The sequence below is a fragment of the Cyprinodon variegatus genome, unplaced genomic scaffold, assembly GCF_000732505.1.
Source record: "Cyprinodon variegatus isolate N-32 unplaced genomic scaffold, C_variegatus-1.0 Scaffold661, whole genome shotgun sequence".
NCBI lineage: Eukaryota > Metazoa > Chordata > Actinopteri > Cyprinodontiformes > Cyprinodontidae > Cyprinodon > Cyprinodon variegatus.
This window is the reverse complement of record NW_015151114.1, coordinates 68,150-84,175: the sequence shown is the minus strand read 5'-3', so window position 1 is coordinate 84,175 and position 16,026 is coordinate 68,150. Positions and strand designations below refer to the sequence as shown.

Genomic DNA, 16,026 nt, shown 5'->3' with positions numbered 1-16,026 from the left:
CCTGACGCTGATGATGTTTGCTCTATTATTGTCTCAATAATCTCATTACTTTTGCTGCAGTGAAAGGTTAGGTGAACCAGGCTGCTATTCTCAGGGTTACAGCATCGGTGTACAAAATCTGACTACATATAGACTGAAATTGAAGACCAGCCCATTTGCTGTTTGTTTTTTTAAAGATGAAAATGGTTGTATAAAGTTAAAGTCAGTGTGGTATGCTGCATTTTTATTGGTAAGTTACAATGTGTTTGATTATCAACAGCAGATTTAAACTCTGTCTGTTTAGATTTTATTTAAACTATTTTTCACAATTTTCATTTATTCTTTCTTTTTTAACTTTAAGATGTATATTTTTACATTAATATACCCTTTTATTAATAATATCACCGTCTTATTTATATTTATAGGATAATTTTTTCTCTTGCTTTACAGTTTCACTTTTACAAATGTGTTCTTCACACTATTTAGTCTGGTGTTTACCTGTATGTCTGTCTGTCTGTTTTGCCATGAGTTCTACCAGTCATCCAACACACAACAGCAATAAGGTTTCTCATGTGGACCTTTGGGAATATGAATGATCCTCATCTACACTAAAAGCACCAGTTCAAGATTTATGATTTAATTACATGAGGAATCTGTTTTAGGAGTGAAACTGTTAATTAGATTAATCACCAGATTAATCACTGATGCGTTTCTCTGTAAATATTGCCTACCGGTATTTAAAATTCTGTTAAAAAAAAATCTCCTAAGCACCTTTTTGCTATCCAAATATTAAATCAATTTAATGGAGAGGTTGTGAACAAATAAACCATTTAGCAAAATACGGGGTTTAGTTTTATGTTCAGACCGCTTGTTTTGTTTTAAGTATGTTAACTTGCATAGAGTATCTCTTTTTAGACTAATCAAAAAGATAAATAGATACAGCAGCATTCATTGTTTTTCTTTTTGTTTCTTTTTCCAGGTTAGCACTCATGGTTATTCCCAAAACCAGATCCTGGTGTGGAAATATCCGTCTTTAACACAAGTGGCCAAACTCACAGGACACTCCTACAGAGTACTCTACCTGGTAAGGATACTGTGTTTCTAGAAACAAGAAAAAAAGTCTGATGAGAACGACTATAACGAATGTTATGTAATGAAATTTTTTTTTTTTTTTTTTTTGAGAAGGATCATGAGTATTTTTAATAAAATATTAGGCATATAAATACAAATTAAGTACTTAAATTATAATGAAAAAAGTCCTCCAGTGTTTCTTTCTCAGTATTCCTTAAATGTGTTCAAAATCCTGAGTTAGATGAAGCAGTTCTGCTGTATCACAAAAAAAAAATTAATTCTAAGTGAAAGAAACAACAGCTTTGGTCAGAGGTTCTAGACAGACTTAATCTACAGAGTTTATGTAGCGTTTGATCTGAATCGTTTAGGCACAAATATTGAGATAAACCATTGACATCTGTAAACAGGTTGGATTATTTAAGGAACCACATTAACTCCATGTCTCTGATTTTCCTGCTGCTTTTTTGTTGTTGTTCTTTTTATTTACTACAAGGTATAAGTAGATCAGTACAGCACACAGAGCAGTGGCCTTTGACACATTGGCACCATTTTTCCATCTCTGCGTGTAAACACCATAACTGTGTCCGAACTTCCGTCCTAACCCATAAATTCCTCAATCAATATATTGAGCGGGGGCTATATAGTTCCCTATATAGTTAACTCAGTTAAATGACCGTTCAGACGTATGTTCACTACTTTTCGCTTCAGGTTGGTCAGGTGACTTCGCCTCACCGCATGCTGCCTGCACCATCTTTATTAGTCACCGCTGTCTGGTAGCGACAGACCAAGGTGACAAATGGCAGCTGTGACAACAAATCATGAGAAGGTCTCTCCTCGCAAAAGCATTCTGGGATATATCTGCTCGTCTATTGACTATGGATGATCACTACTTTTCAAGATGCATTGTGGGAAATTTAGAGTCCAAGGCTTATTCATTCACTAGATGTTCGGGCATTCATTTAAAATGCCCTAACCGCTATATAGTTGCGATATACCCCATATAGCGGTTAGGGCAGACAGTCGGACGCAGCCAATGAGATCTTGCCAGTCGGTGCCTTGTTTGTTGTGCATGACAGAATTAGAACACCACATAACATCCTTTATTTAGAGGTGTTCACCTATTGATACTTAGTCTCGTTTTTTTATCTGTAAACAAAAATGATTTAATCACATTTAAACACCCAAATTAGCCTGCTACTACTGCTTTTTTTTATTTTGGGGGGTAAAATGTATCAATAAAATATTTCCTGCTGAACAAATTAAGACAGCCTTTCCAACTAATCGCTGGGCTTTCCTCATTTGGCTTAAAGAACGTCAGTCAGGTTTTTTATAACCAGCTTTACATGTCTGACATCAGTCTGAGCAAAGTTTACTCCAATCTTTGCTTTCAGCTGTGAGATGGTTCAGATATTTAACGTTCATCGCAGTTATATCACCATATAGCATCTCAATAAGATCAAATCTCCCTGTTTATTGTTTTAGCTCATTCCTATCAAAGTTTTCTTTCTTAAAGTTCTCTAAAGGTAATTTCATCTACTTTAAATGTTTATATAATCTGAATGCTTATGTGTTCAAATTTACGTAGAATTTTATTATGTCCAAGATGTTAGAAAAACGCGGTGTCTTAATTTATTTAGCTGTTCTGCTGATTTCAGTCTAACTCCCCTATCTGGTTCCTGATCAAAGCTGGTGTTATGATCCACCGGCCCTGTTTCAGCAATGGAAAATAATGATTAGCTGGAAGATAGAATGATGATGACGGTCCTGTGTTCTGATCAGACAGTGAGGCATTGATCTATACCTGATGTGTAATGAGGATTTATGTGCAGGCCATGTCACCTGACGGAGAGGCCATTGTGACCGGGGCAGGAGATGAAACCCTTCGCTTCTGGAACGTCTTCAGTAAAATGAGATCCACTAAGGTAGCAACAACTGCCCAAATGTTCTATTCCTTTAACTCCGCTTTTCAGTAAGCTTGTAGTGTGTTTCTCATGTGTGATTGATCTGCCTTCCCTTTCAGGAATCCGTCTCGGTGTTGAACCTCTTCACCAGGATCCGGTAGTTGGTTCTGCAAGGGAACGACAACAGGAAAGGAAGTCATCTCTGCATGCCATCCTCAGAGGGGGTTACCTCTCCTTGAATTCCCTTAAATATTTGAGCCATGTTGTAGCTGGGGTTGGGAGGTGCTGCAGAGGAGCACAGTCAGATTGTGGAGAGCTGAAGGGATGAGGACAGCACACACTGAGTAAACCACTGCCTCTTCAAGCAGAATTTTTGCCGCCGTCTGTTTGACCGTTTTGTTTACAAACTGACTCTGTGCATACCTGCCAAAATATATTAAGTTTGTCCTTTTGATTGTTTATTTATTTTACTTTTAATCTTTCTTTTCTTTTTTTTTAAAGGTATATTCTGATAATTGTGTTTGTTTGAAAGGCCGGTGGATTTACTCTGATGTCTGTGGCTGAAGTTTTCAGCCTAATATCTGGACTGTGTCTGGATTTGTTTAGGTTAACTAAAAAGAATCATTTCTACTGTTGGGTTTTCTGAGAGCTGAGGTGGGTCACGGACACTGATTGCAAACAATACAAACCGATTGTGTTTTGAGAATTCAATGAGGGTCAAAAAGGATGTCATCAAAAAGAGAAAAAAAGCCTTATTTGTTTTAACCTCAAGAGTTCATTTTAGGACAGATGTTCAGACATTTTTTTCTTATTTTCTTAAGTTCAGGAAAAAAGTGGACTTTTGAAACATTGTACATAAGAACAATATTACAGGTGTAATTACTATGAAGCTATATCATTTTAGGTTGACATGTATGGGATTCTTTTCCTTATATTATCCTTTTTTGTGGATTGCAGGATAAAGAACAAAAAAAGCTGTTTTTGTTTTACCAGTTGACTTTAACCACAATTGAACCCCTACAGTAAAAAAGTGAAACCATCAAACAAGAAAAATTATGTTTGCAGAGCTCAAAGCGCTTCACTCATGCTTTTAGATAAACATATTTGACCATATCATACAGCCACTGCATTCATTTCATTCCTGGAATGTTTCTAAGAATGACGTACCAGGCTTACATGGATGACTTCTATTTTTCTTTACATAGACGCATGTTGGGAACGGATGAGCAGTTTTACTGCAAACATCTCAATTTCTTTTGATGCCACTTCAAATTTATCCTGCCAGTGTAAACTACAGAGATTAAGTAGGCTTTCCTTACCAAGATTTGATCATGAAAATAAATGCCCATATCTTGTCTGCTGTTTTGCTGTAAGCCTCTTTTTTTTCAAGATTTTGTGACAAGCCTTTTTTTAATGTGTTGAGCAGGAAATTGTCTGAAAGAGAAGATAAAATGTGCAACAAAGGAGCTGAGGGTTTGGATTAAATACCAAATGTTTTGAGGAAGGACTGATATCCTCCATATACCTTAACTCACAGCCTTCCTACATTTCATTGCAGTCCTGAACCAGAGCTTTAATTCTTCATTGTTAAAACTTCCTTACCTTTAAATATACTCCTCAGGATGAGGATGCCCAACGATTGCATAGAAAGTTGCAATTAGATGAATGAAAAGCACTGAAGTAAAAATACTTTACATTTCTCTCAGAAAATATATGGTGCAGTTATTTGCAAATGTAAAATTTAGAAATGCTCAAAGAGGTATACCATGAAAATGTCTTATTTAAAAACATTTTTTTTAGATGGCTATACAGTATATGCAATACAGTATATGGACAATTTTACATTAATCCACAAGTTGTTAGGTGTGTTTTGGTTAAGTGTCTTGCCCAGAGGTCAGCATCTTATACCAAGATGTAATCAAATCTAGAGGAGAGTGGCCCCAGGTTGTTCTCTTCATGCATCCTTATATTATTTTATTTTTATACCTAAGCTTTGTCTTAGTTTTAACCCTTTCAGCCAGGCGGGCCTGGTAATGGGCCCAACTGACACCTGCTCACGTTTATCTATTTCTAGAAAAGGCCAAGACACAGTCACATGGTGTTTCATCCACACACCTTTTAAACAGGGCTTTAAAATGCCTAAAACATGCTTCTAAATGATTTTAGTTTTGTAAACAAATAAAAAGATTTTAAATTATTTGTGACTGTGGGAGTAATGCAACAGCAGGTATTCATTTTTAGCCACACCCCCTAATGGCCGGCATCATTGGAAACTAGAGGCTCAGGAGGAGGTAATGGTGCGACCATTTCAGGTGATGTAATCGGCATGTGTTACATAAGCTTTCTCTGTTATTCTTATTTTCTATTCAGTTTGGTGATATTATTGGTAAATTTCATTGAAACAACAGCTAAATCTTAGGAGCAAAGGCTTTTTCTTATGCAGAGGGTCTCCATTAATGTAACTCAGCATATTTATCTGGCCAGATTCCCTTTAATGAATAGAAACATTTTTATTTTTTTCCCCCACTTTTGGCATTGTGCCAAAATCACATTTCTGGATGGCATACTGCCCAATGAAACCTTTGTGGAACAAACATGCTTCAACTCATTCAATCCAAATGTGCTTGAGTTATAGGCAAGATGTAGATCTATAATGTCTGGGGGTTCATGGTGTTTTGCAGTGTTTTATTTTTTATAGAAAATTATCAAGACTAAATATTTTTCTTTTTTTTTTTCTTCGTTTAATCACCTATAAATCAGATATGGTGACATTTAAAATAGTGGTTCCACCTGCAAAATATTCTTCAATACCTTTTGGTCATAAAAATACAAAAAATGTATTTCCAATTTATAGTTTGGGAGCTGTACTTGCTTTAATTCCCATATGTAATTTCAGGCGGAATTTGCTCCTAAGACCCTCTGGGCTTAAGGGGTTTTAAAAGTGTATGTTACATTACACTAGGGGAATCTTTCCTCACCTATCCATGTGACCATGCATGCAAATTTCAGGACTGTGTCATATAGACTTAAATTTTTTTTTTTTTTCTGTGGTCAATTGGTAATTTTAGTTTTGCTACTTAGACATCCAAGTCAAGGTTTAGTTTATACCATAAAATGTGCCATATAGTGTTTGATTTTGATTGATTTATCATGTATTTTTCATTGTTTATTTCTAATCTGAACACTTTTAAAGTGGAAGAATCCCTTTGTGTGCCAAATCCAGAGGAAACACAAGAGGGAGCTATTTAAATCCACATCTGCTCCCACACCCAAACATTGAACCTTAAACAAAATACCTTGAAGGCAACGTTTAGATTTAGCATGCCCATTAAGAAAATGTTCCCTGAGATTGGGATTTTCTGCTCTCCAATGGATAATGAACATTTTCTAATAGATTATCCAGTTTCATTTTAACCAGAGCTCAGATTTGTTTAGATTAAAGCATATACAAGCCAAAAAGCTTCTTTTTTTCCCTGGGAGTTTGTATATTTCCATCATATTCCTGGAACAGCCCACACACACAAGCTTAGTTTTGACCCAGAGAATGAAACATTATAAATGTTCACAGCCTTAAAATGCTCCCACACCTCTGCAGGTGCCCTGCAGCTTATCCAAATTCACTGCCACCCATTAAAAACAGCAAATGGATTTTATCAACAACAGCTGAAGAGCCCAAATACATGCAAAATGATGAGCGAATAATTACACTCTTTTTGTTTTTGTTTTAATTTAAAAATAAGAAATAGATTTTGCAGTAAAGCAAATAAAATACATTTACCAAGAAACAATGATTGATAAGCTCATTCACTGAGTAAGTTTGAAATGAGAAATAAAGGTGTTTTGTTTGTTGTTGTTGTTTTTTTTTTTTGGTTGTTTTGGCCCAGGTGACTCAGCTTCCATCGACACCAAAGAGCCGGAGCCTTTCTTCCTTTCGTACTCCATTATAATATCGAAATAACATGCCTGCTCCATTATAGTGATCAGATAAATCATCTGAATGGAGGACTTTCAGCACAGTCTTCCTGCTCATCTATGCCTCATCACGGTAGGCAGATGTTAACATTAAGCCCTGAAAGCAGTGGGGAAAACAGAGGGGGGATCTCTAATATGAATAATCCTACCTCCTGATGTTCCCATCAAGAGACCCAGAGTGTGATGTGCATTATTCCACCAAAGCCCCTCAACGAGAACAGGATCTTTCCCCAGGTTCCTCTAAGCCCTGCTCTTGTGTGTTCCTGATAACTAGGTGAGAGTGATATCAAAGGAACAAAGCTTCTCTGATCAGTATTAGCTGCAGCAACAAGGCTCCTTTATTTGGCCATTTTGTCCAAAGAAACAGAACCCAGAAAAGGCCCTATTTACACACAGAGAAATGTCAATCACCTCAGCTCTGCTTACTCTAATAAAATGGGGGTTGGGTGTCTATTTTTTTCAGTACCTCAAACCTGCAATGAGCTCAAGTGATTTCTGCTGCTTGGATTTGAATAGCTTGATATGCTAATGTTTATTAGGTGATAGAAAATGGAAGCTAAGCCATGCTTCTGAAGGATGTACACCAGAAACACAGGAGAATTTCAATATATTTCAGCAAAAAAAAGCAATACTTTCAATGTACACAATGGGTGACGAGGTAAGATTAGTCACATGCAATGAGATGTTTAATTGAATTTCTAGGGTATAAATAATTTTTCACATTACAATTGTAAAAAAAAAAAAAAAAAAAAGACATTCAACCCTGTTTTGTTTGTAATTTTGAACCTGTTGTTGCCATATGGAGGCCAGGGTACAGACACCAACCAACTGTATAATTTGTAAATTAACTCCTTCATTGTCTATAAAGTCTGCTAACCATCTAGTTGTACCCCTAGCAGAGGGAACTTAAGGTTATACACAACTTTCTAATTACATAATCCCATTAAAAGATGATCAGAATTGATCAATTGCAATGCAGCTTTCATCACCTGATACAGGCTTCAATCTAAAGATGTTTGCCCACTGCGGTAAGTCAAATTAAATAAATACTATTGGTTTACCATTTTATAAGTTTTTCTGGAATCTATATTTAAATCCAGAGACAGATATATATTCTATTTAGTCATTTTTACCCATTTTATGTCTGCTAAATGACAGAGTGAGGATAATGTTTTTCAGATCCTTTTATTTAGATGTTTTTGTATTTAGTCAATTTTCCTCAGATCATTGGTTCTAGTTATTTTTCTACAATGTTCTAGCTTTCCCATTCAACCTGAAAGAACAGGTCTGTAGTCAGGTTTTTAGGCTTGTTGTGCAATTATGATACATTTAATCCCAGTAGGAGAGGCAAATATGTTAATATTCTACCTGTTATTTAATGTTCTGTGAAAACACGCTCTCCTTTGTGTGTTAGAAAAACAGATAAAGATGTGAATCAAGCTCAATTCATGGTCAGATAGATCATTCTCCACACATATGGAATCAATTCCCAACTTCCATTTAAAATGTTAATTTATTAACAAAAATCATTCAGCCTCAAGTCAAATTTATTTTTGTTAGAAATGCTTGACCAAACTGGAGAGACTCTAACTAAACTACAATGTAGACAAAGAGGAAAAAGAAAAACACATGGTTGCAAACCATAATCAATAAAAGGGTGCAATGATATCACATGTATATACAGCATATTTATTTTTTGTATTTATGTTTGAAAACCAAGGTTTATCTTAAAGAATTTAGAATGGAATCGAATTATCCTTTAATTTAGAACAATTTGAATGTGTTCAAATAAATTCACAATGCAAATCCAAAAGGTAAATTAAACATTTGTTAAAATTATATTTTGTTAAGTGATTTGCTTAATTAAAAACCAATAGCCTTTATTTAAATTATTCTCAACCTTCTGTGATTGAGCTAGTAGAAAACAGACATGAGGGTACTCACGTTAAATTGCTCTTTGGATGACGAAACATAAATGTTAACATTATATTAGTGTTAAACATTTAGTGAAATAAAGTTTGTTTTAGCTTTATAAACAACAACTTAAAAGCTAGAAATTAGGTGGAATTTGCTCCTAAACACATGAAATGATCAAAAAAACATTAAAACTTTGCCAGACCTGTAACCTCTGCTGATTTTGGAAAAGGTTGAATTGTCTGCAGTATTCAGCAGCTTAAAAATAACTAATAATATCAGCAAGGACATTGGTTGGTAGCCCAACAGGTTGCCTTGGTCACACACTTTGTCACCTGTTCCAACAAACCTTGTGTTGGATTGAGATCAGGGCTGTTTAATGGCCACTCCAAAGCTGTGAATTTGTTGTTCTTAAGCCTCTTTTTAACTAATCTGATATCTTTGGAGTCATTGTCCTTTTGGAAAAACTCTGTTTGTGCAAAGTTTTAACTCTCTGGCTCAAAAAAATATTTGAAAAATTCCACTCAATGTTCTTTCTTAATCATAGCCTTTATTTTGTGATGTGAACCAGCCTATCTTAAAGCTATCTATCGATAAAACTTAACTTTCTGAAACTGTTAAAAAGTCAACACACCTGTGGCTGGGTTAATAACCTATCTGATGAAGTAGATGTTTGTTTTTATTTAGATTGCAAACCTTTAATGAGAAAGATGCAAATTCTGTTTCAGTGACAGGTTCCAGAGTAAACACAGAAATGGCTAATTTTCTGAAATGTTAGGTAAAATGTTGTAAAGGCATCTTTTTTTGTCCAGTTGCACAGTATGATTGATATTGCATCATCCTTAAAGCGAAAGAAGAGCTAAACAAACTGGTATAAATCAGATGTTGTGAAAAGTGCTGCCTATGGTTTAGCAAGTCTTTCAAAGACATTTCAGTATATTTTGGTTTGCTGTGATAAAAGTAAACTGTGTGGAGTTGTATGATTATTATGTGAAGGTTTATTGTAGAGACCATATAAACCACTGTGATGATTGTAAGAATGCAGCAGTTTTAAGATGGTGAAGTCTGTTTGTTGTGGCCTCACTGTGTCTGGCCATTAGATAGAAACCAGCTATAAACTGCCCTGCATGTGCCAGGAAAGGTGCTAAGATTAATGTATCTGAGGATGTATTCCAGTCCAACTGCTTCAATATACCATAGTGTGAAACCCAAGGGGCTGTGATATTTTTCCATGGCAAATGTATTATAAGAAGAATAGATTATTTACTCTGTGATTTCTCTTTTAAAGCTTTGAAATTAGTGTTTGGTCATCATCGATCTGGAATTATAGCAAAGCAAATTAAAACTGGATTTTAATGCTGAAAGCCTGTTTCAGCCTAATATGAAAAAAGGTTAATCCTGTATTTTTAATTTCATTAGATACAGATTCACTGGTTGTACATTTGAGCCATAGAGGTTTCTGGAAGCAGCAGCTCCCAGAAGTCAAACATTTGACAGAACCTTCACCATCATGATTTCTAAGAACAATTTCATATAGTTCTTATAAAGTGTTTTTTATTTATAGCCCTTCAGGACCTCTGATGGTCTTTACAGTTTTTGTATAGATGTGACTGCTTTTTCACACAAGCTTAGGTAAGACATATTTTACTATTTCATAAAAATAACTAGCCTCGTGAGACCATACTGATCTCGCAAGCTTTCAAGGTTTCATTCGCAGATCAGTCTGGAGACTCTCCGTTAGAGAAAATTTGGAGCCGTTCACCAAACGAATGTCCAATCAGCGTTGGCTTTGAGGCGGGTTGAGGTGTGACGCAACGAGAAGCGCGACAGTTCAGTCTAAAGAACATGGCGGCTTCAGCCGATGAAACTAGCGTTAGAGTGGCTATCGAGCAAGTTTTATTGGAGTATTTCTTCACTGAAAGAAGAGGTAAACACTGCTCTGGAGGCTTTTCTCAGAGGAAAAGATGTTTTCGCTCTTCTCTCGACAAGAGTTTGATCTATCAATTGGCTCCTCTTTGTCGTCGCTCTGTTAGTACGTCATATGCTTCGTTGATCTGATTGGTTTATTTGGCCCGTCTATCACCAACATAGGCCAATCAGCTAACCAGTATTTTCGCCCCTTCCCAAAATTACTTCAACGGAAGGTTTCCAGATGGATATGCGGANTAACCAGTATTTTCGCCCCTTCCCAAAATTACTTCAACGGAAGGTTTCCAGATGGATATGCGGAGCAAATCCATCTGGCAGAGTCAGGTTAAAAAATAACATTCAGAATTTAAAAAAGAAAAAGCATGAAATTTTTAATTTGTATTTAGTTTTTTTTTTTTTTTTTTTTTTTTTGTATCTCTTTAAGTTTCCTTTTTAGCTCCAGCTGGGCTGAGTAAGGAGCAGTCATAATATAAATCACGCATTTGGTTATTTATGAAAACTCTATTCTTTTAATTTAATTACTCTCCTGGAACTCAATTTTCTCTCAAAGGTAAAAAATGTTCACTTTAAATATATTGCTTATTTAATGTTATAAAGTACCTGTAGACTGTCAGGGCATAATAGAAGAGGATGCACAGCTTCAAATTAAATTCCTCCATTATAAATAGTTCTGTAAATTCTTTCAAGCAACATTTTTGTCATATTTCCAATGACAAAAGTCTCACTACAGTTTTATAATCTTTTACTAGCTTTATAAAAGTGCAGTGTAGTGACTGTTTTTGTGTGGTTTGAGCCAAGGGCAACACATTTATCTGCTTTGTCGTAAATCAAAACTAACTTAGAGGTCCCCTGTTCTCCTCAACAGATTGCACATTTTATCTTTAAACTTTATCCCAGACCATATTTTGATTTAAGTAGCCCCAGTACCCTAAAAAGATATTCATATTGATTTACATTTTTCAAATTTTAACATTTTACAACCAATATTTTATATGTATGTTATTGGGACTTTGTATGAAAGATCATCCAAAAGTATTTATTATGATAACCTAGTTGCCTTGTATTCACCTGTTTCTTACATATTGAATGACTTACGTTTGGGCCTGGACCTTAACTAGACTACTTGTTTCATGAAAGTACTTTATTTCAATAGGAATATTGATTTATTCAGTAGGAGCTTCGGCTGTATGTTTTTTCTTACCATTTGTCTGGAAGATAAACACTCATAAGTCTCACATCTTTGTAAACAAAAAAACAGGCTTTCTTCCAGATTTGGACTATGATTAGCTCTTTTTTAAATAATATAAAATTTAACAAAAATGTAACATCCTTGATCTCACGATGAAGAAATTCACTTCTGCATCTTAATCCATCCCCTTGGGGAGCGGTGGGCTCCCACTGTTTAGCGCTTGGAGAGCAATCAGGGGTTACAGGTTTTGCTCAGGGAGCCATAGTGGAGGCTGTGGGGATCAAACTGGTATTTGCAACCTTCTCAGATCACAAGCACACTGCTTTAACCACTATTTATTTACCATTCTCCCTTTCTATACTAAAGAAAATCAAGCTCCGAGCATTAAGCTGTCACCACTGCATTTTACCGTGGAGTTGGTTTGTTAATTTTTATCTAAAGTGGTAGTTTTCCTTCAACACAAAGCATTTATAATCTCAGTGCAAAGGTTCAGCTCTAGTCTCATTAGTTTCTTCTCAGTCATGCTTGCTGTGTCCTTCGCAAACTTTAAATTGCTCATCTTATGGGTTTTCTTTTTCAACAGCTACATATATTTTAAGCTTCTTCAAAGGCCAGATGAAGGAGCATGAAACCAGTATTTGTCCCGTTAGCTGATTTCTCTCCTTGAACTGTGGATCTCTGCGGCTCTAAAGGAGCAATTTCTCTTAAAGTTCCTGGTCCAAAGATGACAACTTCTGTTCTATCTGATTAATAGTCCTCTTGTCTTGGTTGATTAGGACTCTGAGATGTTCAACATTTGGGATATTGTCACAATCATAAGGTGTTTGGGTGATTTGTCTTTTATGCTTTAATCAATTCTTTGTTATATACTTAAAGTTTTGCTCTTTTATTTCTGTGTTCATTTTAGAAACATTTCTTTTTCTCTCTGTTCTCCTTTATTGATAGTTTCTTTGTGTTTCAGCTCAGCTCAGCTGCATCGATAAATCTCTTAGTTTGGTTCACTTATCTCTTCACCTCCCTCAGTATATAGGCAAACTCATTGAATGTCATTATTCTCTCCTACATCCTCCTGTTTGCCTACCCATTCTCTGCCCATTCTATGCCAGGGTTCTCCCTGGGTTCAACATCCTGTGCCTTTAAGTAGAATTGTTGTCATTGTTGTTTTTACATAATTAACCATTTGTATTACGATGCTGCAATAAACCTTATGACCTTTCATAACAAACTCTCCTTAAAATATCAATACAACTTTTTGCCTTATTTCTCTGCTGTGATTTTTTGTCTTCATGAAGCTTCTTGTTCATTATGATTCTTCAACAAACCCTTGAGGCCAAAACAGCTGGACTTAAACTGAACTCAGAGTCAGGCATTGTTGCCTTTGTGTTATTTTTATATTATTTATTCATTATTTCTTCACCAGAATCAATTACCAGCTAAAATCATAGCAATGATATTACACTAACTCAGACCTACAGGAACAAAAAAAATTAATTAAAATAAAAATAACCTCCTGAAATAGAAACAGTATATTGGCAATATCAACATCCTCCGTAGAAATCCCGCCTCATTGGCCATATGTTTTATTCATAGATATAACCTTCATAAAATGTGATTTGGCTACCGGTTCGGGCCACACCCTTAACGTCGTCTAAAAAAAATAAAAATAAAGAAATAAATAAAAGTCACGTCAATTGGTCTCCTCGCTCAGTCGTCACTCCGCATCGTCCCACCTCCTCCTTGTCTCCTCCGGGCAGCAGACGTATATAAACACGGCTGATCCATCTTCCTCCAGCTTACCCAGTAACATCACGATAACCATTACGTGGAGCTCGGATGGGAGGGCTTAGACTGTGGCTGTAAGAAAGAAAAGCTGGGGGGAAAAAACGCAAACAGTAAAACAGCACAGGCCTCGGATGCTCAGGTTCGTCGGAATAATTAATCGGTGAGTATTTGATACACTGTATTATGATTTATAAAACAGAAACAGTCTGGTTTGCTTCTTTTGCAGAATGTTGGCGCTTTAAAGACAAGCTTTTTATTTTTATTTATTTTCGATTAAACGCAAATAAAATCTGTTTATCAAAAGAAAAAAAGCAAAATGCTGAAAGGTTCTAACGTGAATGTAAAATGACAGCCTTTCCCCTCTTCCTTTAGCCTCGCCTGAAGGAAAAAAATAAGTGTTTATCATGTCGTCACGTGTAGCTGTGATTTGAGACCGAGAAGAAAAGGAAAAGAAAGCAGAAAAAAAGGCGAAACCGAACATTTAAACACTTTGTAACGATGACAGATTTTATATTCCAGATATCAGATGTGTTTTGGCTTTTTTTTTAGCCTCCTGAGAGAAAAGTTGGGTGCAGCAACAGGTGGCATGTTTTCTCTTTTCTTCCTGGGCCGAGGCGAAGAGCTGAGGAGGAGATGGAGGAATAGTAGGGCGTCATTCAGCACCGAGACACTGGACAGCTCCCACGTCTGTGGCCAATCATTCCACTCCCTCCAACCTGCCGATCGGAGGGAAATAACAGCTTCTTTTTTCCCCTCAATGTTTAAGCTTATTGCTGATCACACCACCACATCCATTGATTTTTGTACTTAGCATTTGAATTGATGCTTTTGAGCAGGTCTTTTTATTCTTTAGAGGAAGTTGCCTAATTTACTTTAAATCGACACTGAAAAAATTAAGTTTGTTAATGATTATCTGTAACAGGTTTTCCTATTAGTACGAATTGTCCTTTTTTTCCTAGTTTGCACTCAAAGACCCTCCTCCCCTTTTACCCTCTTGCCTCACTTCCTTCCTCTCACTAAACTGGTCCCTATCTTCCCATCCCCCCACTCCTACTCGCTCCCAGTCTTGTTGCATAGCTACCAGCTCAAACACATACTGGGGATGCAGGACATTCTCCACGTCTGTTCTCTCTCTTTTACTCCAAATGTGTCCTATTAGACAGAGGAACACACAAAACCCCCCTCCGTAAGCTTTTAGTTGTGCACAGTGTAAGATTTCTGTGCTGTGATCCTCATTCTCTTTTTCTGTGTCCCCCTACCCCTCTGCGCAACCCCAGCACCCCTCCTATCTCACTCTTCTGAGAGGAGCTGAAAGGTTGGCATTAAAACAACAAAGGAAGGATGGAATGTCAACAGGCTTCAGAGAGAAATAGGTTGAGGAAAGAGCAGAGATGGGGATTGCATGTACCGTTTCCATCGGCGACTAAAGTTCACAACCTGACACGATGGGAGCTCATGCTCTGCAGGAACAGTGACACATGCTGTGTGCAGCAAATGCCTCTAATTCCTAATTTCACTCCATGGCACAAATTAAGGACCAGGACCCCAATCAGAAAGCAGTTTGAAGTTTTCAATTTTCTTTTTTTTTCTTTCAGACTGATGCACAACGTTGTGGATGCAGTCGAAGCTGGGATGAAGTATTGGTGATGCTGAGTGGAAGACTAGTGATTTTGTTGTGACACTCATCAAAGAACAACAAGTCCCAGTCTACCTCTCAGCACAAGCAAGTGCCCTTCAGCATGCATCACCTTTGCACCCCTGCATGCACAGATGGTGCTGACGTTAATGACAAGATTTCCAGTTTGTTCACCAGCTTGCTGCCCTTTAAAATCCCCCTAAAACGCTCTGATTCAGTCTCTGTGCGAACCAGCGCTCAGTAATGTTAATTACCGGCAAAATTGCAATCAAAAAGCATAATTTAGGCATGGTACTGAATCGTGTGGTGAAAGCTGCTCAGGGAAAAACTGTAATTATGTCATAAAGTGCCTTGAAAAAAAAAGAAGGGAAGCAGCTTTGTGCTATTGTATTCCTCCCATTTCCAGAGTGCATACCTTTATAACAGATTTTCCTGAAATTATTTCTGATATATCATAACACGAACTGCCTATAAACATATATTCTAACTCCATTATAAAGTAAAATAAACCTTTAAAAATCTTACATGTGTTCCAGATGTTTTTCTCTTCAGCACAAACACCATCATGACAGGATGATCAGAGGAGACATGAGTGTAAGGTACTTTAAAAGTGCAATCAGGCATGTTATTTGATGGCAGCCTAAGCTATAGCC

General features: G+C 36.5%; 1 protein-coding gene across 1 annotated transcript in view; it reads left to right on the top strand.

Moving 5' to 3' along the window:
- fzr1 (fizzy/cell division cycle 20 related 1) overlaps positions 1–4,313 on the top strand; it is a 19,585-nt gene extending 15,272 nt beyond the window's left edge. The window contains exons 12-14 of the mRNA XM_015393895.1: positions 959–1,063; positions 2,880–2,972; positions 3,071–4,313. Coding sequence (XP_015249381.1) covers positions 959–1,063; positions 2,880–2,972; positions 3,071–3,112 — 240 coding nt within the window. The 3' untranslated portion in view covers positions 3,113–4,313. The remainder of the gene's footprint in view (positions 1–958; positions 1,064–2,879; positions 2,973–3,070) is intronic.
- Positions 4,314–16,026: the final 11,713 nt, after the last annotated feature.